Here is a 25915-nt window from a genome sequence, read left to right as displayed (position 1 = left end):
TGTCCCATTTTCAGGACCCTGTCTTTCAAAGATAATTCGTAAAAATCTAAATTACTTCACAGATCTTCATTGTGAAGGGTTTAAACACTGTATCCCATGCTTGTTCAATGAACCATACAAGACTGGCAAAAGTGCTCTTCACTGACTAGTCGTGGTTTTGTCTCACCAGGGGTGATGGTCGGATTCGGAATGAGCGTTACACCAAGGCCTGTACTCTGGAGCAGGATCGATTTGGAGGTGGAGGGTCCGTCATGGTCTGGGGGGGTGTGTCACAGCATCATCGGACTGAGCTTGTTGTCATTGCAGGCAATCTCAACGCTGTGCGTTAAAGGGAAGACATCCTCCTCCCTCATGTGGTACCCTCCCTGCATGCTCATCCTGACTTGACCCTCCAGCATGACAATGCCCAGCCATACTGCTCGTTATGTGAGTGATTTCCTGCAAGACAGGAATGTCAGTGTTCTGTCATGGCCAGCGAAGAGCCCGGGTCTCAATCCCATTGAGCATGTCTGGGACCTGTTGGATTGGAGGGTGAGGGCTACGGCCATTCCCCCCAGAAATGTCCGGGAACTTGCAGGTGTCTTGGTGGAAGAGTGGGGTAACATCTCACAGCAAGAACTGGCAAATCTGGTGCAGTCCATGAGGAGGAGATGCACTACTGTACTTAATACAGCTGGTGGCCACACCAGATACTGACTTTTACTTTTGTTTTTGACCCCCCCTTTTTTCAGGGCACGTTATTCCATTTCTGTTAGTCACATGTCTGTGGAACTTGTTCAGTTTATGACTCAGTTGTTGAATCTTGTTATGTTCATACAAATATTTACACATGTTAAGTTTGCTGAAAATAAACGCAGTTAACAGTGAGAGGACGTTTCTTTTTTTGCTGAGTTTACTGCTGCCGGTTCATCTGAATCTGAAGCAGCACAACCGCTCCTCTCTGTTCTCACCAGCCAAAAAACCTGTACCCTCCAATGGACCAACACGCCCTTACTGCAATTGAGACCTTGAAACGCCTCTTCACCTCTGCACCCATCCTTAGGCAGCCATTGATCTGCCCATCAAGAAAAATGTGAAGGCTGATTCCTTATCCCGTCTATTTGACTCCCCTTCCTCTAACCCAGCTCCCAAGCCCATCCTGCCTCCGTCTTGCTTCGTGGGACCCATACAGTGGGAAGTCCAATCCAAGAGGCTCTAATCCACGACCCAGCACCTGCAGGCAAGACCTACATTCCAGCGCCCGTCACACCCCAACTAAGGCAGTGGTGCCATTCCTCGCTGAGTTCTGGCCATCCCGGAATCACCCGGAACACGGAGATACTGACACGCAAGTTCTGGTGGTCATCCCTAACAGCAGACGTCCGAGATTACATTCTCTCCTGTCTCATCTGTGCATGGGCAAGAGCCCTCGCCAACTACCTACCGGTAAGCTCGAGCCTTTACCTACACCACACAGACCATGGTCTCACATCGCCATGGATTTCTTCACGGATCTGGTGGACTCTTCAGGCTTCACGACTATTTTAGTTGTAGTGGACTGGTTCTCCAAGATGTGCCGGTTCATCCCCCTTCCGCATCTAACTAATGCCATAGAAATGGCCGAGTGCATGTTCCAAGTGAAATGGCCGAGTGCATGACCCCCCCCCCCCCCCCTCTCCATCAGCCTATCCTTCGGATACCATCCCCAAACCAACGGGCAGACGGAACATCTGCATCTGGAAATAGGGAAATACCTTTGTCAACACTGCACCCACCAACCACACAAGTTGAGTCGCTATCTAGCCTGGACCGAATACGCACAGAACTCCTTGGTGCATTCCTCCTCACTCCATCTCACTCCTTTTCAGTGTGTCCTCGGGTACCAACCCTGCGTGTTCCCATGGGAGACCAAGCCCGGAACTGTGCCTGCCGTCGAGTGTTTTTGATGGAGTGAGCAGGTTTGGGAGACCACACATCGGCACCTCCATCAAGCGTCACTCTCCCAGAAACGGTTCGCTGACCGGCGTCGCCGACCTACTGCACTCTTCCACCCTGGGCAACGTGTGTGGCTCTCTACCCGAGACATCTGGCATCGTGACCCCTGAAAAAAGTTCAGTGCCCGGTTCATTAGTCCCTTCAAAATAACACACCTCATCAATCCTGTCACCTACCGTCGCCTACCTCCTCAAGCCTGTGAGGTACAGCCCTCTCCAACCTGCCATTTGACATTGGCGGTGCACCGGCTTATTCCATCCAAGCCCTCCTTGACACCAAGCGCCTGAGTGGTCGCATCTACTACCTGGTGGATTGGGAGGGGTACGGACCTGATGAAGGGTCCTGGGTCCTCCTCAGGTCATCCTCGACCCAGCCATGATCCTGGCTTTCCACCGGAACCGTCCTGACTGCCCAGCTCCATGCCCCCTGGGGGAGGCCCCCTGCTCAGCTTTGTAACACAACAAAATGTGAAAAAGTCAAATCTAATTTTATTGGTCACATACACATGGTTAGCAGATGTTAATGCGAGTGTAGCGAAATGCTTGTGCTTCTAATTCTAGCAGTGCATTAATATTTAACAAATCATCTAACAATTCCCAACAACTACCTAATACACACAAATCTAAACAGTAATCTAACAATTCCCCAACAACTACCTAATAAACACAAATCTAAAGGGGTAAATGAGAATATGTACATATTTCAATATATGGATGAGCGAGGCAAGGTGCATAGGCAAGGTGCAGTAGATGGTATAAAATACAGTATATACATGTGATATGAGTAATGTAAGATATGTAAAAATTATTAAAGTGGCATTGTTTAAAGTGACTAGTGAACCATTTATTAAAGTGTACAGTGATTGGGTCTCAATGTGGGCAGCCGCCGCTCTGTGCTAGTGATTACTGTTTAGCAGTCTGATGGCCTTGAGATAGAAGATGGTTCTCAATCTCTCGGTCCCAGCTTTCATGCACCTGTACTGACCTCACCTTCTGGATGATAGCTGTGTGAACAGGCAGTGGCTAGAGTGGTTGTTGTCCTTGATCGTGTTTTTGGCCTTCCTGTGACATTGGGTGCTGTAGGTGTCATGGAGGGCAGGTAGTTTGTCCCCAGTGATGTGTTGTGCAGACCGCACCACCCTCTGGAGAGCCTTGCGGTTGAGGGCGGCGCAGTTGCCATTCCAGGCTGTGATACAGCCCGACAGGATGCTCTCAATTGTGCATCTGTAAAAGTTTGTCAGGGTTTTGGATGACAAGCCAAATTTCTTCAGCCTCCTGTGGGGGTGGACCATTTCAGTTTGTCTGTGATGTGTACGCACAGGAACTTAAAATTGTCCACCTTCTCCACTGCTGACCCTTCAATGTGGATAGCGGGGTGCTCCCTCTGCTGTTTCCTGAAGTCCACGATCATCTCCTTTGTTTTGTTGACGTTGAATGAGAGGCTGTTTTCCTGACACCACACTCTGAGTGTCTCGTAGTTGTTGGTGGTCAAGCCCACTACTGTTGTGTCGTCTGCAAACCTGGTGATTGAGTTGGAGGTGTGCATGGCCACGCAGTTGTGGGTGAACAGGGAGTACAGGAGAGGGCTGAGCACACACCCTTGTGGGGCCCCAGTGTTGAGGGTCAGTGAAGTGGAGATGTTGTTTCCTACCTTCACCACACGGGGGCGGCCCATCAGAGACTCCAGGACCCAGTTGCACAGGGAGGGTTTGAGACCCAGGGTCTCAAGCTTGATGATGAGCTTGGAGGGTACTATGGCGTTGAATGCTGAGCAGTAGTCAATCAACAGCATTCTTACATAGGTATTCCTTTTTGTCCAGATGGGATAGGGAAGTGTGCAGTGCGATGGCGATTACGTCATCTGTGGACCTATTGGGGTGATATGCAAACTGAAGTGGGTCTAGGGTGGCCGGTAAGGTGGCGGTGATATGACTAGCCTCTCAAAGCACTTCATGATGACAGAAGTGAGTGCTACAGAATAGTAGTGATTTAGATCCATTTTCTTTGCCTTCTTGGGTATAGGAACAATGGTAGCCATCTTGAAGCATATGGGGACAACAGACTGGGATAGGGAGCGATTAAATATGTCCGTAAACACACCAGCCTGCTGGTCTGCCCATGCTCTGAGAATGCGGCTAGGGATGCCGTCTGGGCCAGCAGCCTTGCGAGGGTTAACATGTTTAAATGTTTTACTCACATCAGCCACTGAGAAGGAGAAGAGGGGAGGGGGTGCAGTCTTTGTTAGCGAGCCGCGACGGTGGTACTGTATTATCCTCAAAGCGGGCAAAGAAGGTGTTTAGTTTGTCTGGAGGTGTGACGTCAGTATCCGTGACGTGGCTGTTTTTGTATTTTTTGTACTGTGATTTCCTGTAGCCCCTGCCATTGAACTGCGACTCCACCTTGTCCCTGTACCGGCATTTCGCTTGTTTGATTGCCTTGCGGAGGGAATAACTACACTGTTTATATTCAGCCATATCACCAGAGGTCTTTCCATGGTTAAATGCAATGGATCACGCTTTCAGTTTTTCGCGAATGCCGCCATCCATCCATGGTTTCTGGTTAGGGTAGGTTTTAATAGTCACAGCGGGTACGACATCTCCAATGCACTTATTTATAGACGCACTCACCGAGTCAGCATTGTCGTTCTCTGAGGCTGACTGGAACATATTCCAGTCCGTGTGATCAGAACCATCTTGGAGCATGGCTTCCGATTGGTCAGACCAGTGTTGAATGGTTCTCGTCACAGGTACATCTTGTTTGAGCTTTTGCCTATAAGCCGTCTTGGTGTTCGTTTGATGGGGGATGTACACAGCTGGGACTATAACTGACGAGAATTCTCTTGGTAGGTATAATTGCTGGCATTTGATTGTAAGGAATTCTAGGTTTGGTGAGCAGAAGGACTTGAGTTCCTGTCTGTTATTATTATCACACCATGAGTTGTTAATCATAAAGCATACACCTCTGCCCTTCCTCTTCCCAGAGAGGTGTTTATCTCTGTCGGCGCAATGCATGGAGAAGCCCGGTGGCTGGTCCGATTCCGACAACATATCCCGAGAGAGCCATGTTTCTGTGAAACAGAGAATGTTACAATCTCTGATGTCTCTCTGGAAGGCAACCCCTGCTCGAATTTAGTCTACCTTGTTGTCAAGAGACTGGACATTGGCGAGTATTATACTCGGGAGCGGTGAGCGATATGCCCATTTACGAAGCCTGACCAGAAGACTGGTCCGTCTGCCCCTTCTGTGTCGCCGGTGTTTTCGGTCAGCTGCTGGGATTAGATCCATTGTCCTGGGTGGTGGTCCGAAGAGAGGATCTGCTTTGGGAAAGTCGTATTCCTGGTCGTAATGTTGGTAAGTTGATGTTGCTCTTATATCCAATAGTTCTTCACGGCTGTATATAATTAGACTTAAGATTTCCTGGGTTAACAATGTAAGAAATAATACATAAAAAAACAAAATAATGCATAGTTTCCTAAGAACGCGAAGCGAGGCAACCATCTCTGTCGGCGCCATTACAAGGGGTGTGAATACTTTCTGAAGGCACTGTATCTCCAATGGGCTATATATGCTATTGCTTGACTGTTAGAATTGGTTGTACGACAACAAAAATGTTGTTAAAAGTACCAATGCATTGACCTAGAACATGCATGGAGATCTATCTACCGGGTGTGCAGGTTTCTGGTCTAGCCCAGCCCTGCCGTTCTGCTTATTATTTGTATTAGACACTATTGATTTAGCTAGTCAATGATTTTTTGTTTTGGAGTAAGATGGATGTCTAAACCCACTAACCATTTGCATAGGCATTTTTTGTATGAAATGAAATAAAATATTGATATTGATTATCCTACCAAAACTATGATCTTGGTTGGGCTAGGATAACAGTACTTTAGTTCTCAGGGCGGGTGACATCACAACACAATATGGCTTTGTCTCACTTTGTCTTTCTTGATTACTTTCGTTCCTATCTCCTCACCTGTATTATATCGCAACTGTATTGGAGGAGAACGTACACCTTCTCCAGGAGGCAAATCGAGGAAGGATGAATGAAGAAATAGCCTAGCACTCACCTGTCAACTAGCTCACGTGCTATAGAAACCCTTCTGCGACACTTCCTGCCCTTTTTTTCTGCGTCATCTTCACCACCTAGCAGAGCAGACTGTGTGAACTGAGTCAATCTAGCACCCACAGAATACATTTTGTGAGTATTTAATTCTGCTAAATTGACTCAGATCACATTGTCGGTGGCTGAGTTATACTGTTGGTGGGGTAGGAGGTGGGGAAAGCAGTGTGACTGTAGCAGAGGTGAGTTGCAGGTGAGTTCTAGTAGCCACTATGATGTGATGTCATCCCCCCTGAGACTTGAAGTAGTGTCTTCTCCTGTCTATCATGAATTGATTTATATTTTAATACCATAAGCATCTCAGCTGTGGGAGGATCTCCTCTGGCCATTGGCTTTCTTCTGCTATACTCGCTGTCCTCCTTCTCCAGTGGTTGCCATGCTACCACAAGGTCATGCAAACTCACATTCAAAGTCCAATGTGACATCAGCAAAGAGACATACTCTATGGCATCAGATAGACAGTCAAGATCATGGATCTAAAAAATGGAAAGGATGCCCATAAACAGAGAAAGAGAACATTCTATTAACTGCTGTAAGGGGTGCGTATCTGGTGGCAGGGAAGTCAGACACAGGAGAGCAGAACTTGATAATAGCCGGAGCAGTTTAATAGTAAAACCAACGGCATAAGAAATACAAAGTATGGGCACAATAACCTGACGTGCACCAGTCAAACAAAATGTGCACAAGCACTTACAATAAACAATACCACACAAAGACATGGGGGGGGGGGGGGAACAGAGGGTTAAATACACAACACAGAATGAGGGAAATGAGAACCAGGTGTGTGGGAAAACGAAACAAAACAAATGGAAAATGGATCGCCGATGGCTAGAAGACCGGCGACGTCGACTGCCGAACACCGCCTGAACAAGGAGAGGCATTGACTTCGGGAGAAGTCGTGACAACTACCTATTTTACAAGATATTTGATATGGCTTTGAGATATGGCGCGGTGCATGAGAAATACGCACCAGCCATTACGAGGGCATAGGCCTAATAGGTTTCATGGGTAGTAGTCTACAACTGCAAAGTTTTTTTAGGACATGAAATTTACTGTTGGATGTCCATCCAACAGAAAAGGTAATGTCCTAAATATCTTGGTTGTAAAATAGTTAGTTAATAAAGTGTGCTTTTTCTACGTTCATAAGCATCGTTTCCCCTTTTTAGATCCATATTCTTGGCTATCTAACTGGCAACAGAGTCGGGGCAGGTCTCTTTGCTGATGCCGCATAGGACTTTGAATGTGAGTTTGCTTGACCTTAGCTCATCCGATCAGATACCCACTAGCAGTATTTAGAGTTAACGACTAATGTGTTCTGAGTTTCCACTTTCTCAGGTGTTGAACCCTCATTAATTAGCCTATGACAGGGTTCCCAAACTGGCGGCCCGTGGCTGATTTGACCCCCCCCCCCCAGCAAAAAACTACATATATACTATTTTTTTTACATGGATTTACTTTTGGGGGGGAATAAAATATTTTTATTTTGGAAATCTCTTCCAAGGTATTCCAACGCATAATAGAGAGATTCTGTAAAGTAAGTGTAGAAGAGGTGAAAAAAACAAAAACGTTATTGTTGTATATCAACGGGGGGTCTGACAACTTCGATGGAAAATGACCATATGCCACTCCTGCCATATCTTCAATTTTAGCCTACTAGAAAGTACAGTTGAAGTCGGAAGTTTACATACACCGTACATTCAGGCGTTTGGAAATTGCTCCCAAGGATGAACCAGAGGTCTTGGCTGATTTATTTTGATTTTCCCATGATGTCAAGCAAAGAGGCACTGAGTTTGAAGGTAGGCCTTGAAATACATCAACAGGTACACCTCCAATTGACTCAAATGATGTCAATTAGCCTATCAGAAGCTTCTAAAGCCATGACACAATTTTCTGGAATTTTCCAAGCTGTTTCAAGGCACAATCAACTTAGTGTATGTAAACTTCTGATCCACTGGAATTGTGACACAGTGAATTATAAGTCTGTAAACAATTGTTGGAAAAATTACTTGTGTCATGCACAAAGTAGATGTCCTATCCGACTTGCCAAAACTATAGTTTGTTAACAAGACATTTGTGAAGTGGTTGAAAAACAAGTTCTAATGACTCCAACCTAAGTGAATGTAAACTTCCGACTTCAACTGTATGTGGCCTCAGTCCTGGAGGGAAGCAAAAGTAATTCCGCTACCTAAGAATAGTAAAGCCGCCTTTACTGGCTCAAATAGCCGACCAATCAGCCTGTTACCAACCCTTGGTAAACTTTGGGATTTTTTTTTTGACCAGATACAATGCTATTTTACAGTAAACAAATTGACAACCGACTTTCAGCACGCTTATAGGGAAGGACATTCAAAAAGCACAGCACTTACACAAATTACTGATTGGCTGAGAGAAATTGATGATTAAACGATTGGGGGGGCTGTTTTTTTTAGACTTCAGTGCGGCTTTTGACATTATTATTATTATAATTCCAGTCTGCTTCTGGAAAAAACGTATTTGTTAGGGCCTTACACCCCCTGCTATATTGTGGATAAAGAGTTACCGGTCTAACAGAACACAGAGGGTGCTCTTTAATGGAAGCATCTCCAACATAATCCAAGTAGAATCAGGAAGTCTGATCGTCCGAGTGGCGCGGTGGTCTCAGGCACTGCATTGCAGTTGCTAGCTGTGCCACTAGAGATCCTGGTTCGTGTCCAGGCTCTGTCGCAGCCGGCCGCGACCGGAAGACCCATGGGGTGGCGCACAATTGGCCCAGCATCGTCCGGGTTAGGGGAGGGTTTGGCCTGCAGGGATATCCTTGTCCCATCGTGCTCTAGCGACTCTTGTGGCGGGTTGGGCGCAATGCACGCTGACACGTCGCCAGGTGCACGGTGTTTCCTCCGACACATTGGTGTGGCTGGCTTCCAGGTTAAGCGGGCATTGTGTCAAGAAGCAGTGCTGCTTGGTTGGGTTGTGTTTCGGAGGACGCATGGCTCTCGACCTTCACCTCTCCCGAGTCCGTACGGGAGTTGCAGCGATGAAACAAGACTGTATCTACCAATTTGATACCACGAAATAAGGGAGTAAATAATAAAGAGTCTGGAAGTCCCCAGGGCAGCTGTCTAGGCCCCTTACTTTGTAAAATATTTACTAATGACATGCCACTGGTTTTCAGTAAAGTGTGTCTATGTATATGGATGACTCAACACTATACACGTCAGATACTACAGCGACTGAAATGACAGCAACACTTAACAAAGCTGCAGTTAGTTTCAGAATGGGTGGCAAGGAATAAGTTTGTCCTAAATATTTCAAAAATGAAAAGCATTGTATTTGGGACAAATCATTCACTAAACACTAAACCTCAACTAAATATTGTAATGAATAATGTGGACATTGTGCAAGTTGAGGTGACTAAACTGCTTGGAGTAACCCTGGATTGTAAACTGTTGTGGTCAAAGCTTATTGATAGCTACGACAATAGCTAAGATGGGGAGCAGTCTATCCATAATAAAGTGGTGCTCTACCTTCTTAAAAGCACTTATCAACAAGGCAGGTCCTACAGGCTCCTGTTTTGTTACACTTGGACTACTGTTCAGTCGTGTGGTCAGGTGACACAAGGAGGGACTTAGGAGATTTGCATTTGCTCAGAACAGGGCAGCACGGCTGTCCCCTGGATGTACACAGAGAGCTAACATGAATAATATGGATGTCAATCTTTCCTGGCTCAAAGTGGAGGAGAGATTGACTTCATCACTACTTGTATTTGTGAGAGGTGAGAGGTGACATGTTGAATGCGCCGAGCTGTCTGTTTGAACTACTGGCACACAGCTCAGACACCCATGCATAGCCCACAAGACATGCTACCAGAGGTCTCTTTACAGTCCTCAAGTCCAGAACAGACTATGGGAGGTGCACAGTACTACATAGAGCCATGACTACATGGAACTCTATTCCACATCAAGTAACTGATGTAAGCAGTGAAATCAGATGAAAAAAAAAAGATACAAATTAACCTTATGGAACAGCGGAGATTGTAAAGAGACACAATCACAAGCACAGACACATGCATACAGACACACAATAACATACGCACTATACACACACATGTACACATGGATTGTGTGTTGTAGATATGTGATAGTAGAAAAGTGGCCTGTTTTGAATGTATTGTAATGTTTTTTAAATGTTGTAAACTGCCTTAATTTTGCCGGACACCAGGAAGAGTGGGGATCCATAATAAATACAAATACAGAATATGTGATAGTATACACATGTAAGTAAGGTTTGAAATGATTATGTTTTAGTCAAATATTATATATGTTTGGGCTGCTTGAGGTCACTTTGCAGTCAACAAATTATTTGTAATTATGTTCTGACCTCCTGACCATCCGCTCAAGAAAATATTGTCCCGCGGCTGAATCTAGTTGATGATCCCTGGCCTATGATATTAGTTAGAGGACATAAAGATGTATGTAATTTATATTTTAAAAATTCTGGACTCCTATGCTATATATACGTATGTAGACAACCCTTCAAATGAGTGTATTTGGCTATTTCAGCCACACCTGTTGCTGACAGGTTTATAAAATCGATCGCACAGACAAACATTGCCATTAGAATGGCCTTACTGAAGAGCTCAGTGACTTTCAACGTGGCACCTTCATAGGATGCCACCTTTCCAACAAGTCAGTTTGTCAACTGTCCGTCAACTGTAAGTGCTGTTATTGTGACATGGAAACGTCTAGGAGCAACAACTGCTCAGCCGCGAAGTGGTAGGCCACACAGAACAGGACCGCAGAGTACTGAAGCGTGTAGCGTTGTAGCGTGTAAAAACTGTTTGTCCTTGGTTGCATCACTCACTACCGAGTTCAGCAGAAAACTGTTAGTCGGGAGCTTCATGAAATGGGTTTCCGTGGCTGAGCACAAGTCTAAGATCAACATGCGCATTGCCATGCATCGGCTGGAGTGGTGTAAAGCTCGCCGCCATTAAACTCTGGAGCAGTGGAAACGCGTTCTCTGGAATGATGAATCACGCTTCACCATCACTACCTATCCAAATGCATAGTGCCAACTGTAAAGTTTGGTGGAGGAGGAATAATGGTCTGGGGCTGTTTTTTATGGTTCGGGCTCCTTAGTTCCAGTGAGGGGGAAATCTTAACGCTACAGCATACAATGACATTCTAAACGATTCTGTGCTTCCAACTTTGTGACAACAGTTTAGGGTGAGATCCAAATGCAGACACAGGAGGCAGATGGTTGTGCTCTGATATTTATTATAAATAAAGGGGTAGGCAAAAGGCAGGTCGGGAACAGGCGAGAGTTCATAAACCAGGTCAGAGTCCAAACAGTACCAGGCGATAGGCAGGCTCGAGGTCAGAACAGGCAGAGGTTCAGTGATCAGGTCCGAGTCCAAACAGTACAGGGGGAAAGGCAGGCTCGAGGTCAGAACAGGCAGAGTGATCAGGCAGGTGGATATGCCGTCAGGACAGGCAAGGGTCAAAACCAGGAGTGCTAGGAAAAAACAGAGACTGGGAAAAATAGGAGCTAGGAAAACCGCTGGTTGACTTGGCAAAACAAGACGAACTGGCACAGAGAGACAGGAAACACGGGGATAAATACACTGGGGACTAATGGGGAAACAAGTGACACCTGTAGGTGGGTGGAGACAATAACAAAGACATGTGAAACAGATCAGGGCGTGATACCTTTCCTGTTTCAGCATGACAATGCCCCCGTTCACAAAGCAAGGTCCATACAGAAATGATTTGTCGAGATCGGTTTGGAAGAACTTAACTGGCCTGCACAGAGCCCTGACCTCAATCCCATCGAACTCTTTTGGGATGAATTGGAACGCCAACTGCAAGCTAGGCCTAGTCGCCAAACATCAGTGTCCGACCTCACTAATGCTTGTGGCTGAATGGAAGCAAGTCCCCGCAACATCTAGTGGAAAGCCTTCCCAGAACAGTGGAGGCTGTTTTAACAACAAAGAGGGTACCAACTTCTTATCAATGCCCATGATTTTGGAATGAGATGTTCGATGAGCATGTGTCCACATACTTCTGGTCAAGCAGTGTATTTCAACAGTAAAATAAAGCAACTTTAGTCTAATTGTCAACCCAAAATCCATGACTATCCATGACTATATCAGGCTGCACATTCATGCATTCCGGCTTGGATGTGTTAGATTAAACCAAGTTGAAGCCAACATTCAATGTTTTCTTGCTCTTAACAACCGCACATGGTTTCACCACAACAAGCGCTACAGACTAGCGCAACACCCTTCAATTGAAATGGTGGTAAACAAATGAAAGTGGCTACATCTCTGATCAGAAATTAAATCAGAAATTAAATTAAATAAATACAGTACCAGTCAAAAGTTTGGACACACCTACTCATTCAAGGGTTTTCTTAGTTGTTTTACTATTTTCTACATTGTAGAATAATAGTGAAGACATAAAAACTATGCAATAACACATATGGAACCATGTAGTAACCAAAAAAGTGTTGAACAAATAGAAATATGTTATATATTTTGAATTCTTAAAGGTAACCACGCTTTGCATTCTCTCAACCAGCTTCATGAGGTTGTCACCTGGAATGCTTTTCCAACAGTCTTGACGGAGTTCCCACATATGCTGAGCACTTGTAGGCTGCTTTTCCTTCACTATGCGGTGCAATCATCCCAAACCATCTCAATTAGGTTGAGGTCTGGTGATTGTGGAGGCAAGGTCATCTAATGCAGCACTCCACCACTCTCCTTCTTGGTCAAATAGCCCTTACACAGCCTGGAGGTGTGTTTTGGGTCATTGTCCTGTTGAAAACGAATTATAGTCTCACTAAGCACAAACCAGATTGGCTGGTGTACCACTGCAGAATGCTGTGGTAGCCATGCTGGTTAAGTGTGCCTTGAATTCAAAATGAATCACCAGCAAAGCACCCCCACACAATCACACCTCCTCCTCCATGCTTCACGGTGGGAACCACACATGCCGAGATCCTCCATTCACCTCCTCTGCATCTCACAAAGACACGGCGGTTGGAACCAAAAATCTCAAATTTGAACTCATCAGACCAAAGGACAGATTTCCATCGGTCTAATGTCCCTTGCTCATGTTTCTTGGCCCAAGCAAGTCTTTTCTTATTATTGGTGTCCTTTAGTAGTGGTTTCTTTGCAGCAATTCGACCACAAAGGCCTGATTCACGCAGTCTCTGAGCAGTTGATGTTGAGATGTGTCTGTTACCTGAACTCTGTGAAGCATATATTTGGGCTGCAATTTCTGAGACTGATAACTCTAATGAACTTATCCTCTGCAGCAGAGGTAACTCTGGGTCTTCCTTTCCTGTGGCGGTCCTCATGAGAGCCAGTTTCATCATAGCGCTTGAAGAAACTGCGACTGCACTTGAAGAAACTTTCAAAGTTCTTGAAATGTTCCGTATTTACTGACCTTGATGTCTTAAAGTAATGATGGACTGTCATTTCTCTTTGCTTATTTGAGTCGTTCTTTCCATAATATGGACTTGGTCTTTTACCAAATAGGGCTATCTTCTGTATACCACCCCTACCTTGTCACAACACAACTGATTGGCTCAAATGAATTAAGAAGGAAAGAAATTCCACAAATTAACTTTTAACAAGGCACACCTGTTAATTGAAATGCATTCCAGTTGACTACCTCATGAATGCTGTGAGAATTGTATTCATTGAATACAGCTCAGCGTTCAACACCATAGTGCCCTCAAAGCTAATCACTAATCTAAGGATCCTAAGACTAAACACCTCCCTCTGCAACTGGATCCTGGTGTCACGACTTCCGCCGAAGTCGGTCCTTGTCCTTGTTCGGGCGGTGTTCGGCGGTCTATGTCACCGACCTTCTAACCATCACTGATCCATTGTTAATTTTCCATTGTTTTTTTCTTGTCTTCCTTCACACCTGGTTCCAATCCCATCAATTACATGTTGTGTATTTAACCCTCTGTTTCCCCTCATGTCCTTGTCGGAGATTGTTTGAGTGTATTTTTGTGCATAATGTGTTGGTGCGCGACGGGTTTTGTACCCACTTTTTATTATTTTGTCATTTTGGTTTTAGAGTTTTGTGAAGCACTGATTAAACAACTCTGTTTATACCAAGTTCAATTCTCCTGCACCTGACTTCCCTGGCACCAACACGCACCCTTTACACCTGGACTTCTTGACAGGTGGTAAGGGTAGGTAACAACACATCTGCCACTCTGATCCTCAACACTGGAGCCCCTCAGGGGTGTGTGATCAGTCCCCTGACTCCAACACCATCATTAAGTTTGCTAACAACACAACAGTGGTAGGCCTGATCACTGACAATGGCGAGACAGCCTATGAGGAGGAGGTCAGAGACCTGGCCGGGTTGTGCCAGAGTAACAACCTATCCATCAACGCAATCAAAACAAAGGAGATGGTTGTGGGCTACAGGAAAAGGAGGACCGAGCACGCCCTCATTCTCATCGGTCGGGCTATGGTGGAGCAAGTTGAGAGCTTCAAGTTCCTTAGTGTCCACATCACCAACAAACTAGAATGCACGACTGTCTTGGTGTGTTTGGACCAGAGGGCACGACAAAGCCTATTCACCCTCAGGAAACTAAAAAGATTTGGCATGGGTCCTCAGATCCTCAAACAGTTCTACAGCTGCAACATTGAGAGCTGGTTGCTTCACTGCCTGGTTAGTACAGTAACTGCTCAGCCGCCGACTGCAAGGCACTACGGAGGGTAGTGCCAACGGCCCAGTTGGGGCTAAGCTGCCTGCCATCCAGGACCTCTATACCAGGCGGTGCCAAAGGAAGGCCCTAAAAATTGTCAAAGACTCCAGCTACCCCAGTCATAGACTGTTCTCTCTGCTAGCGCATGGCAAGCGGTACCAGAGCGCCAAGTCTAGGACCAAAAGGCTTCTCAACAGCTTTTACCCCCAAGTCATAAGACTCCTGAACAGCTAATCAAATGGCTACCCGGACTATGCATTGTGTCCCCCCCAACCCAGCCCCCCCCCTGCCAACCCCTCTTTTATGCTGCTGATACTCTCTGTTTATCATCTATGCATAGTCACTTTAACTAATCCTTCATGTACATATTACCTCAAATAGCCCGACTAACCGGTGCACCTGCACATTGACTCTGTACTGGTACCACCTGTATATAGCCTCCCTACTGTTATTTTTTGGGGGTTTTAATTTTATTTCTTTACTTATCGTTTACCTAATACCTATTTTTTACTTAAAAACTGCACTGTTGGTTAAGGGCTTGAAAGTATTTCACTGTAAGTTGAACGTGACAAATACACTTTAATTTGATTTGAAGCTGGTTGAGAGAATGCCAAGAGTGCGCAAAGCTGTCATCAAGGCCAAGGATGGCTTACTTTGAAGAATCTCAAATATAAAAATATATTTGTTTAACACTTTTTTGGTTACTACATGATTCCATATGTGTTATTTCATAGTTTTGATGTCTTCACTATTATTCTACAATGTAGAAAATAGGAAAAAAATCATAAAAACCCTTGAATGAGTAGGTGTGTCCAAACTTTTTAATGGTACTGTATATTGGAGCAGTAGAACTTCTAAGTAGGCTACCATAACTTCAATTACTTTTCAAGGACCAAATGGCCTAGAGGAAATGTTCAAGGTAGGCTATTCCATTTACTGGTAGATATCATAACTTGGGACATATTTTTCCTACCACTTTCCTACCCCTACTGCTGTCGGTCTTCGGAGAGCTGCTCCACGCAACAACCAGCTGTGTAAGAGCTGATGTTCTCTCTGCCCGTCATATTATCTATAGGCTGAATGTGTGCAGAGCACGCATGATAAATAATCGACATAAGGAACGCACAGCTTCGGGAATCCATCTGTTTAATAGTCAATTATATAGCTTCGGTTAAAAATGGCATTATTACAATATTTCTTTCACTGGCAAAAGCGGGCATCTGACAGGGATGGTCATCTGGCCCGGAGGGTTTCCAAAACCTCCCCGGGCCAGCGGGCAGCCCTGTCTGTTGAGCCCTGAATTACTTTTTAAGATGATTACTCATGATTTGGATCCAACCAAATCATGGGCTGATGCCACCAACTGTAAAAGTTAGTTAACACTTAGGGTAGGTGTTGATTCATGGAAACAAATATGACAGGCACTAATTTGCAATACAGCCTAAGTCATTAGCTTGGCTTTTATAACTTATAAGGCTTAAGCAGACAGGCAGAACAAGACGAAGCACAGAGTGACAGCAGAGAAGATGCTGAGACAGATAGACGGTACAACAGGGAGGCAAATAAAATGGCTAAAGCAGAGGCACAGTTCTAGTGGTTAGTTGTATATCTAGTGCAGGGCCGTGCACAGACCTATGGGGGGGTCAGATGCTCATTAAAAAAGGGCACCTCTCTTTCTTTTTTAACATGGACCTATTTATTTTCTGCAACAGCACACTAGTCACCTGAGAAGTCACTACAGAGTTGATAATTATAACAATTGAAATGCTAATCCTTTGCACATGAACGCTCACTCATTTTGGAACAATTGCAATCAATATATATATTTATGCTCAGTGTGTCGTCGGGATCTCTGTTGAAAAGTTCATTTCTGTTGGAGAGTTGTCCGTCTCTCTCTCGCTCTCTGTCGTAGTTTAGAATGGATAGTTCAGAGTGACATTCATTCATGTCGTTATAGTATCGATGTTTCGGCGGTTGTCGGTCTTCGCGTTCAATGATAGCGAATTCCTAGCTGCAGACTAGTAATTAATATCAAAGACTTGTTCTTATTCTGTCGGTATCGATAGTCTAAGAGTTTAACCACGTGGGATGGTTAAAAGATTCAGCAATCGTCTCAAACCTTGGCCCTCTCGTTATCGAGGTAAGCTGGTCTGCAATCTTTGTCCTCTCGTAATTGAGAGAAACATGGTCTGTTGAGAAATTCTCAAGGTGGGGGTTTTATTCGGAAGAGCAGAAAAAGCTGTCTCATGACGCCAAGTCCTGGCTGTGTTCATGGGAGCGTGTCAGTGACTTAAGTGAAACTTTACACAGAATTACAATTCTCTCACATTACATCATTACATAGCATCCCATAATTTCACAAATTGTTTAATCTTTCCTCATTCATCCTGTACAGCAATTCGATGCAAGCCTCATAACTGAGGCTATTCTATAAACACCGTTATGGTATTGTGGCCGTATTGCCTCTCATGAGTTTCACAAAATTGTACCAAAAGGACCAGTTCGTAGCTGGATTCTTCACCAATCTTTTATACCTTCTCCAGAACACAAATGTTGTTCGGACCTCAAGTTCTGTGAGGTGGAAGAAATTCCTTTGTTCTCTATGAAAACTTCATTTTCTCTCTATACTGTGGCCATGAGGAGATAATCTCCTCCAGGAATTTACGACCTGAGGTCGCAGCAGCCTGAGTGTAGGAGACAGGGAGAGGGGGATGGGCTTGCTGTACCCAAAGAGGGCAACGTCATGACAGTCCTTTTTTCTGGAACTTTGTAGAATTTTAATAAAAGGATGCACTTGAGCTCAATTTCAAGTCTCATAGCAAAGGGTCTGAATATGGTATTTCTGTTAATTATTTGTTATCGATTTGCTAACATTTCCAAGAACCTGTTTTGTCATTAAGGTGTATTGTGTGTAGATTGATGAGATGTTTTTTTAAATCCATTTCAGAATAAGGCTGAAAAGTAACAAAATGTGGAAGAATTAAAGGTATCTGAATACTTTCTGAACTCACTGTATAGTATGTTTCGCAAGTTCCTAACATATAATAGAAATTGTAATTCATAACATATAGGAATTGGTCGATGAACACCCACAAATGAATGCCTACGATACGAAACATAACGTATACTACATGTAGTGTTTTGGATTTACGTACAGAATAGGAAATGCTCTGAGAACAGGTTGCAGTGCAGTGGTTGTTAGTCTTTCACCTATGTTATTTTTCCTTAGTGTTGCACCTGCATTGCCCATTAACAGTACTAGCCAATTCCCCTTATTGTTTTCTGTCCACCCTCTGTAGGGGCACTCAAACAGTAGCACATTGGTACATTCCACTGTGGTACACAAACAGTAGCACATTGGTAAATTACACTGTGGCACACAAACAGTAGCATACAGTGGTACATTCCACTGATATACTGTACATGTCATTGATACATTCTTCTTCTTCTACTTTTTCTTCAGTGGTGTACATGTGCTGCTCATGGGACACTTTCCGGAGGCTGATGGTACAGTTCTGGAGGGAAGGCCTGCCCCCGGAGGACTATGCCTTCTTCTTCATTGACCTGTTCGGCCACAGCCTGAGGAAGCAGCCCGCTAGGCCCTGGTACAGAGGAGACTCAGACGACCACGCCGCCAAAAAGGCCTTCAGGGTGAGAGGGGGATGACAGAGAGGAATGAGGGAGGTCTGTAGGAACGAAGGGAGGGAGAGAATGAGTAAGGGGTATGGGAGAGGGATTTAGTGGGGACTGCGTCTTTGGGTCTGGGAAAAGCGCAATAAAAATCTGATTTATTATTATGCTGTAGTTATGAGTAATATACGACTGGTATGAAGGCGGATGAGAGTTTTTTTTACCAGGTAGCCTAAAAAAGAGGAATGGAAGGGGGATAGAATGAGTAGAGGATATAGGAGAGGGATTTAGTGGGGTACTGTAGTTATGAGTGATATTATGATGGGAGGGAGGGTAAATGAGTGATGACTGAGCAAGAGATAAGAAAAAAAGTGTTAAATCATGCAGCTGTATCTGTAGGTAATAAGAGATTCATGTTACATTATTTTGATAAGGTTGTGAAACAAGAAGTTTCATCGGAATTTCAAGGAAATCGCATTAACCCGGTGAAAAATTGGAGTGTTTGCCAAAAAATGGCAAGGTTTTTCTGTGATATACGGTGCAATACGAAAGTATTCATACCCCTTGACTTTTTCCACATTTTGTTGTGTTACAGCCTGAATTTTAAATGGATTAAATATACAGTAACAGTCAAAAGTTTAGACACACCTACTCATTCAAGGGTTTTTCTTTATTTGACTATTTTCTGCATTGTAGAGTAATAGTGACAACATCAAAATTATGAAATGACACATATGGAATCATGTAGTAACCAAAAAAGTGTTAAACAAATTAAAATATATTTTGTGTTTGAGATTCTTCAAAGTAACCCCCCTTTGCCTTGATGACAGCTTTGCACGCTCTTGGCATTATCTTAACCAGCTTCATGAGGTAGAATGGAATGCATTCACCTGGAATGCATTTCAATTAACAAGTGTGCCTTGTTAAAAGGCTGTGCGAGGTTGCTGGATATTGGTGGGAACTGGAACACGCTGTTGTATATGTCAATCCAGAGCATCCCAAATATGCTCAATGGGTGACATGTCTGGTGAGTATGCAGGCCATAGAATAACTGGGACAACATAAGGTGATGGCGTCAGATGAATGGCACGACAGTGGGCCTCAGGATCTCGACACGGTATCTCTGTGCATTGAACTTGCCATCGATAAAATGCAATTGTATTCATTGTCCATAGCTTGTGCCTGCCCATACCATAACCCCACCGCCACCATGGGGCACTCTGTTCACAAAGTTGACATCAGCAAACCGTTCACCCACACGACGCCATACGGTTGTGAGGCCGGTTAGACGTACTGCCAAATACTATAAAAGGACATTGGCAGTGGTTTATGATAGAGAAATTAACATTCCATTCTCTGGCAACAGCTCAGGTGGACACTCCGGCAGTCAGCATGCCAATTGCACACTCCCTCAAAACTTGAGACATCTGTAGCATTATTTTGTGTGACAAAACTGCACATTTTAGCATGGCCTTTTATTGTCCCCAGCACAAGGTGCACTTGAGTAATGATCATGCTGTTTAATCAATAGGAATGATATGCCACACTTGTAAGGTGGATGGATTATCTTGGCAAAGGAGAAATAGTCACTAACATGGATGTAAACAAATTTGTGCACAACATTTGAGAGAAATAAGCTTTTTGTGCGTATGGAACATTTCTGGGATATTTTATTTGGGACCAACACACAGTTTTTATTTTTGTTCTGTGTAAAATAATAAAGCAGACATTGAATATTCCTTTGAGCATGGTGAAGTTATTAATTTCACTTTAGATGTTGTATCAATACACACAGTCACTACAAAGATACGGGGTGTCCTTCCTAACTCAGTTGTTCACCATTATGCCAATGGTTACTTTAAAACAGTTAAAGAGTTAGGTACTCCACAATACTAACCTAATTGACAGAGTGAAAAGAAGGAAGCCTGTACAGAATAAAACATTTCCAAAACATGTATCCTGTTAGCAACAAGTCACTAAAGTAATACTGCAAACAATGTGGTAAAGTAATTCACATTTGTCCTGAATGTAAAGTGTTATGTTTGGGGCAAATCCAATACAACACATCACTGAGTACCAGTCTCCATATTTTCAATCATAGTGGTGGCTGCATCATGCTATGTGTCACGACTTCTGCCGAAGTCGATGCCTCTCCTTGTTCGGGCGGTGCTCGGCAGTCGACGTCACCGGTTTTCTAGCCATCATTGATCCATGTTTCATTTTCCATTGGTTTTGTCTTGTCTTCCTATACACCTGGTTCCAACCCCATGAATTTATTGTTGTGTATTTAACCCTCTGTTTAACCTCATGTCCTTGTCAGAGATTGTTTATTGTTGTGCTCGTGATTTATGGACTGGTGTGTGACGGGTTCTTGTACCCACGTTTATTTTATTATGTACTTTGGTTTTGGAGTTTGTTTTACGTTATTAAACTACTCCATTATACCAAGTTTGATTCTCCTGCGCCTGACTTCCCACCTACACACACGACATGACACTATGGGTATGCTTGTAATCATTAAGGACTGTGGAGTTTTTCAGGGTAAAAAGAAACAGAATGGAGCTAAGCACAGGCAAATCCTAGGGGAAAACCTGGTTCAGTCTGTTTTCCACCAGACACTGGGTGATTAATCCACCTTTCAGCAGGACAATAACCTAAAACACAAGGCCAAATCTACACTGGAGTTGCTTACCAAGAAGACAGTGAATGTTCTTGAGTGGCCCAGTTACAGTTTTGTCCTAAATATTGTTGAAAATCTATTGCAAGACTTGAAAATGGTTGTCTAGAAATGATAACCAAACAATTTAACAGAAAATAATCATGTGCAAATTTTACACAATCCAGGTGTACAAAAGAGATTTACCCAGAAAGACTCACAGCTGTAATCACTGCCAAATGTGCTTCTACAAAGTATTGACTCAGGGGTGAGAATACTTAGGTAAATTAGATAATACTGTATTTCATTTGGGATAAATTTGCAAAAATGTCTGTAAACATGTTTTCACTTTGTCATTATTGGGTATTGTGTGTAGATTGGTGAGAATACAAATCAGTTTACTCCATTTTGAATTCAGGCTGTAACACAACATAATGTGGAATAAATCAAGGGGTATGAATACTTTCTGAAGGCAATGTACTCTATGTACCTTTTTTTTTCAAGAGAGGAATGGATGAGATCAAGGAATGAGGAAAATATGACTATGCCAAAAACATGCTACAGCTGAATATGTCTGATTATATCTCCCAATACACAGTAACACTGTATGAGAAATATAGTGTGTTTAGCATGCAGATGACTTGTCTTGATGACAGTACCCAGACAGCAAAACTACAACCACACCTACAATGTTACGGCCAGTTACCACTTGGTATTATGGTCAGTTAAACCAAGCTAATCCATTTTCCCAGCATACTAAACCATTTGACAAAACAAACTTGCACAGTGAATGGAAGTTATGTCAAGTTTGTCCCTCTGGCGGACATTTTAAATAGATGCAAGCTGGAACACAATAGTGGGGAAAAAACGTGCACCTCTAGCTGTGTACAGCGCTGTCCGCATGTTTTCTAACCCTAATTAGCCATGTACATTAGTCTGTACTGTAAATCAAATGTATTTCACTCCTTCACAAATAAAGTCTAGAGCTTCATGTGTGCTACACCTTCTGCGTACACTCTTAGAAAAAAGGTGCTATCTGGAACCTAAAAGGGCTATTCAGCTGTCCCCATCGGAGAACCCTTGTTGGTTCCAGGTTCCTTTCCATAGAGGGTTCTACCTGGAACCCAAAAGGGTTCTACCTGGAACCAAAAAGGGCTCTAACTGAAACCCAAAAGGGTTCTCCTATGGGAACAGCCGAAGAACCCTCTGGGAACCCTTTTTTCTAAGAGTGTGCAGCATAAAGTTTGGTATGATTTTTAGATCCTTGAGTTTTTACAGAATGCAGGCTCTGACCAATATCGCCACATTCTTAAATTACAGCCATGTTTTTACTCACGAGCTCGTGGAAGATCGGGCTCCTCCTCTTAAAAGTGTCACATGTAGCACAGAGCCCATTTGTCATACATTCCTATGTATTACATAGGTAGAACATGACTCACGCCATGAGTATTATAGATTATCTCTTGCCTAAATGTGTAAAGCCATGTTTAATTACTTGGTCAGTATGTTCAGTTCAGTTTTTTTAAAATATTGATTGCCGTCTCCTCTTGCGTCATTCACTATTGTTGTAACGTCTACAATACAATAAGAAGAGCGAGCAAGGAAATGGAAAAATCAAGTAGATTGGAAAAGTGAAAGAAGGCAGCATGTCACGAAGAAAGAGTGAATGCACTGAACATACAGAAAGACAGGGGGAAAAAGAAACGGATGATGAGTCTGCGGTAGGGAAACAGAGGGAAGGAGTTATGCTAATCGTATGGGATTTTGCCTCACTATTAGCTATTTCAGATGATGGAATGTGGGGGGAAAAAAAGAACACAGAATGTGGGAGAAAAAAAGAACACCGAATGGGCATCAACACTGTCACATGACCCGAGTGGCTGGATGAGTGAGAATCGCAGAATGGCGAACTTACTAAACGACTGAGAGTTTGACTGTGTGATATTAGATTGCTTCTTGTGTAAATATTTTCCATTTGGATTTTAACATCCACTCATTTCATCATGACTGAACACTCATTTCATCATCACGCAACAGTTTGATGCATGTTCACTTGCAGTCTGACTTGTCATCAACCAAATTATACAGACTGCCTGAGAGAATGATATGAGAAAAAACAACACTGGTTTGGTCTGAGCAAGACAGTTAACCCACTGTTCCCCAAGCGCCGAAGACGTGGATGTTGATTAAGGCAGCCTCCCGCACCTCTCTGATTCAGAGGGGTTGGGTTAAATGCGGAAGACACATTTCAGTTGAATACATTGTTGTTCAACTGACTAGGTATCCTCCTTCCCTTTCTCTTTCTTGGAGCTCCCAAGTGGCGCAGCGGTCTAAGGCACTCGAATCCAGGCTGCATCACAACCGGCCGTGATTGGGAGTCCCATAGGGCGGCTCACAATTGGCCCAACGGCGTCCAGGTTTGGCCGGTGTAGGCCGTCATTGTAATTTGTTCTTAACTGACTTGCCTAGTCTTTTTTAAAACACAGGTGGGTATACGGCATTTGAGAATTCGTCATTGGCTTTGATACTCTGATTGGTTAGAGATGATCCAATCACTGATGACTTTGTTTTTGTACAGCACCCCTCATTTTGACGTCATCACAAAAGATTTCAACGACGGCAGTCTGAAGTATGTAGCAAACATAGAGCTGTGGAAGAATTCAGTTTGACTCGTCAGGCAAGATGGTCATACAATACCATGGGCCATTTAGATATTTGATTTGGAATTTTAGGACCCCTGTAGGCACAGTTGAAGTCGGAAGTTTACATACACCTACACGGAACCCAAACCGTCTGCGTGCGTGCACCATCGTGCACCATCGTGCGCCATCGTGCATAAATGTATTTTGTCCCCCTACACCAAATGCGATCACGACACGCCGGTTAAAATATCAAAACAAACTCTGAACCAATGACATTAATTTGGGGACAGGTCGAAAAGCATTAAACATTTATGGCAATTTAGCTAGTTAGCTTGCACTTGCTTGCTAATTTGTCCTATTTAGCTAGCTTGCTGTTGCTAGCTAATTTGTCCTGGGATATAAACATTAGGTTGTTATTTTACCTGAAATGCACAAGGTCCTCTTCTCCGACAATTAATCCACACATAAAAATGGTTAACCGAATCATTTCTAGTCATCTCTCCTCCTTCCAGGCGTTTTCATCATTTAACTTATATGGTGATTGGCATCTAAACTTACATAATATTACCACGACAACCGGCAACAGTTTGTCTTTCAATCACCCACATGGGTATAACCAATGAGGAGATGGCACGTGGGTACCTGCTTCTATAAACCAATGAGGAGATGGGAGAGGCAGGACTTGCAGCACGATCTGCATCAGCAATAGGAATTAATTATATTTTAGCCCTTGGCAACGCAGACGCCCATTGACGTGCGCGAGCAGTGTGGGTGGAATAATTGAATAACATAGATTCCTAAATTTATTTTGCAATGCTCGCGCACGCGACTCGAGCAGTGTAGTCAAGGTATTAGGTTGGAGTTTCTTATTAACAAACTATAGTTTTGGCAAGTCGGTTAGGACATCTACTTTGTGCATGACACAAGTAATTTTTCCAACAATTGTTAACAGACAGATTATTTCACTTATAATTCACTGTATCACAATTCCAGTGCGTCAGAAGTTTACATACACTAAGTTGACTGTGCCTTTAAACAGCTTGGAAAATTCCAGAAAATTATGTAATGGCTTTAGAAGCTTCTGATTGGCAAATTGACATGATTTAAGTCAATTGGAGGTGTACCTGTGGATGTATTTCAAGGCCTACCCTCAAACTCAGTGCTTCTTTGCTTGACATAATGGGAAAATCAAAAGAAATCAGAGAAGACCTCAGAAAAAAGGATGAACCAGACCTCCACAAGTCTGGGTCATCTTTGGGAGCAATTTCCAAACGCCTGAAGGTACCACGCTAATCTGCACAAAGCAATAGTACGCAAGTATAAACACCATGGGACCACGCAGCCGTCATACCGCTCAGGAAGGAGACACGTTCTGTCTCCTAGAGATGAACGTACTTTGGTGCGAAAAGTGCAAATCAATCCCAGAACAAGAGCAAAGGACCGTGTGAAGATGCTGGAGGAAAAGGGGTACAAAAGTATCTATATCCACAATAAAACGAGTCCTATATCGACATAACCTGAAAGGCCGCTCAGCAAGGAAGAAGCCACTGCTCCAAAACTGCCATAAAAAAAGCCAGACTACGGTTTGCAGTTGCACATGGGGTCAAAGATCGTACTTTTTGGAGAAATGTCCTCTGGTCTGATGAAACAGAAATAGAACTGTTTGGCCATAATGACCATCGTTTTGTTTGGAGGAAAAAGAGGGAGGCTTGCAAGCCGAAGAACACCATCCCAACCGTGAAGCACGGGGATGGCAGCATCATGTTGTGGGGGTGCTTTGCTGTAGGAGGGACTGATGCACTTCACAAAATAGATGGCATCATGAGGGAAGAAAATTATGTGGATATATTGATGCAACATCTCAAGACATCAGTCAGGAAGTTAAAGCTTGGTCGCAAATGGGTCTTCCAAATGGACAATGACCCCAAGCATACTTCCAAAGTTGTGGCAAAATGGCTTAAGGACAACAAAGTCAAGGTATTGGAGTGGCCATCACAAAGCCCTGACCTAAATCCTATAGAAAATGTGTGTGCAGACTTGAAAAAGCGTGTGCGAGCAAGGAGGCCTACAAACCTGACTCAGTTACACCAGCTCTGTCAGGAGGAATGGGCCAAAATACACTAAACTTATTATGCAAAGTTTGTGGAAAGCTACCTGAAACGTTTGACCCAAGTTAAACAATTTAA

The 25915-nt window shown here is 43.7% G+C and overlaps 1 protein-coding gene across 1 annotated transcript in view; it reads left to right on the top strand.

Moving 5' to 3' along the window:
• LOC139373500 (atrial natriuretic peptide receptor 1-like) overlaps positions 1–25915 on the top strand; it is a 119505-nt gene that overhangs the window by 24449 nt on the left and 69141 nt on the right. Inside the window, exon 3 of the mRNA XM_071114086.1 lies at positions 18265–18452. Within this exon, the coding sequence (XP_070970187.1) occupies positions 18265–18452 (188 nt within the window). The remainder of the gene's footprint in view (positions 1–18264; positions 18453–25915) is intronic.

The sequence above is a fragment of the Oncorhynchus clarkii genome, chromosome 18 (assembly GCF_045791955.1).
Source record: "Oncorhynchus clarkii lewisi isolate Uvic-CL-2024 chromosome 18, UVic_Ocla_1.0, whole genome shotgun sequence".
In the NCBI taxonomy this organism is placed as follows: Eukaryota; Metazoa; Chordata; class Actinopteri; order Salmoniformes; family Salmonidae; genus Oncorhynchus; species Oncorhynchus clarkii.
Note: the sequence above shows the minus strand (reverse complement) of the source record. Positions and strands in the feature narration are given on the sequence as shown.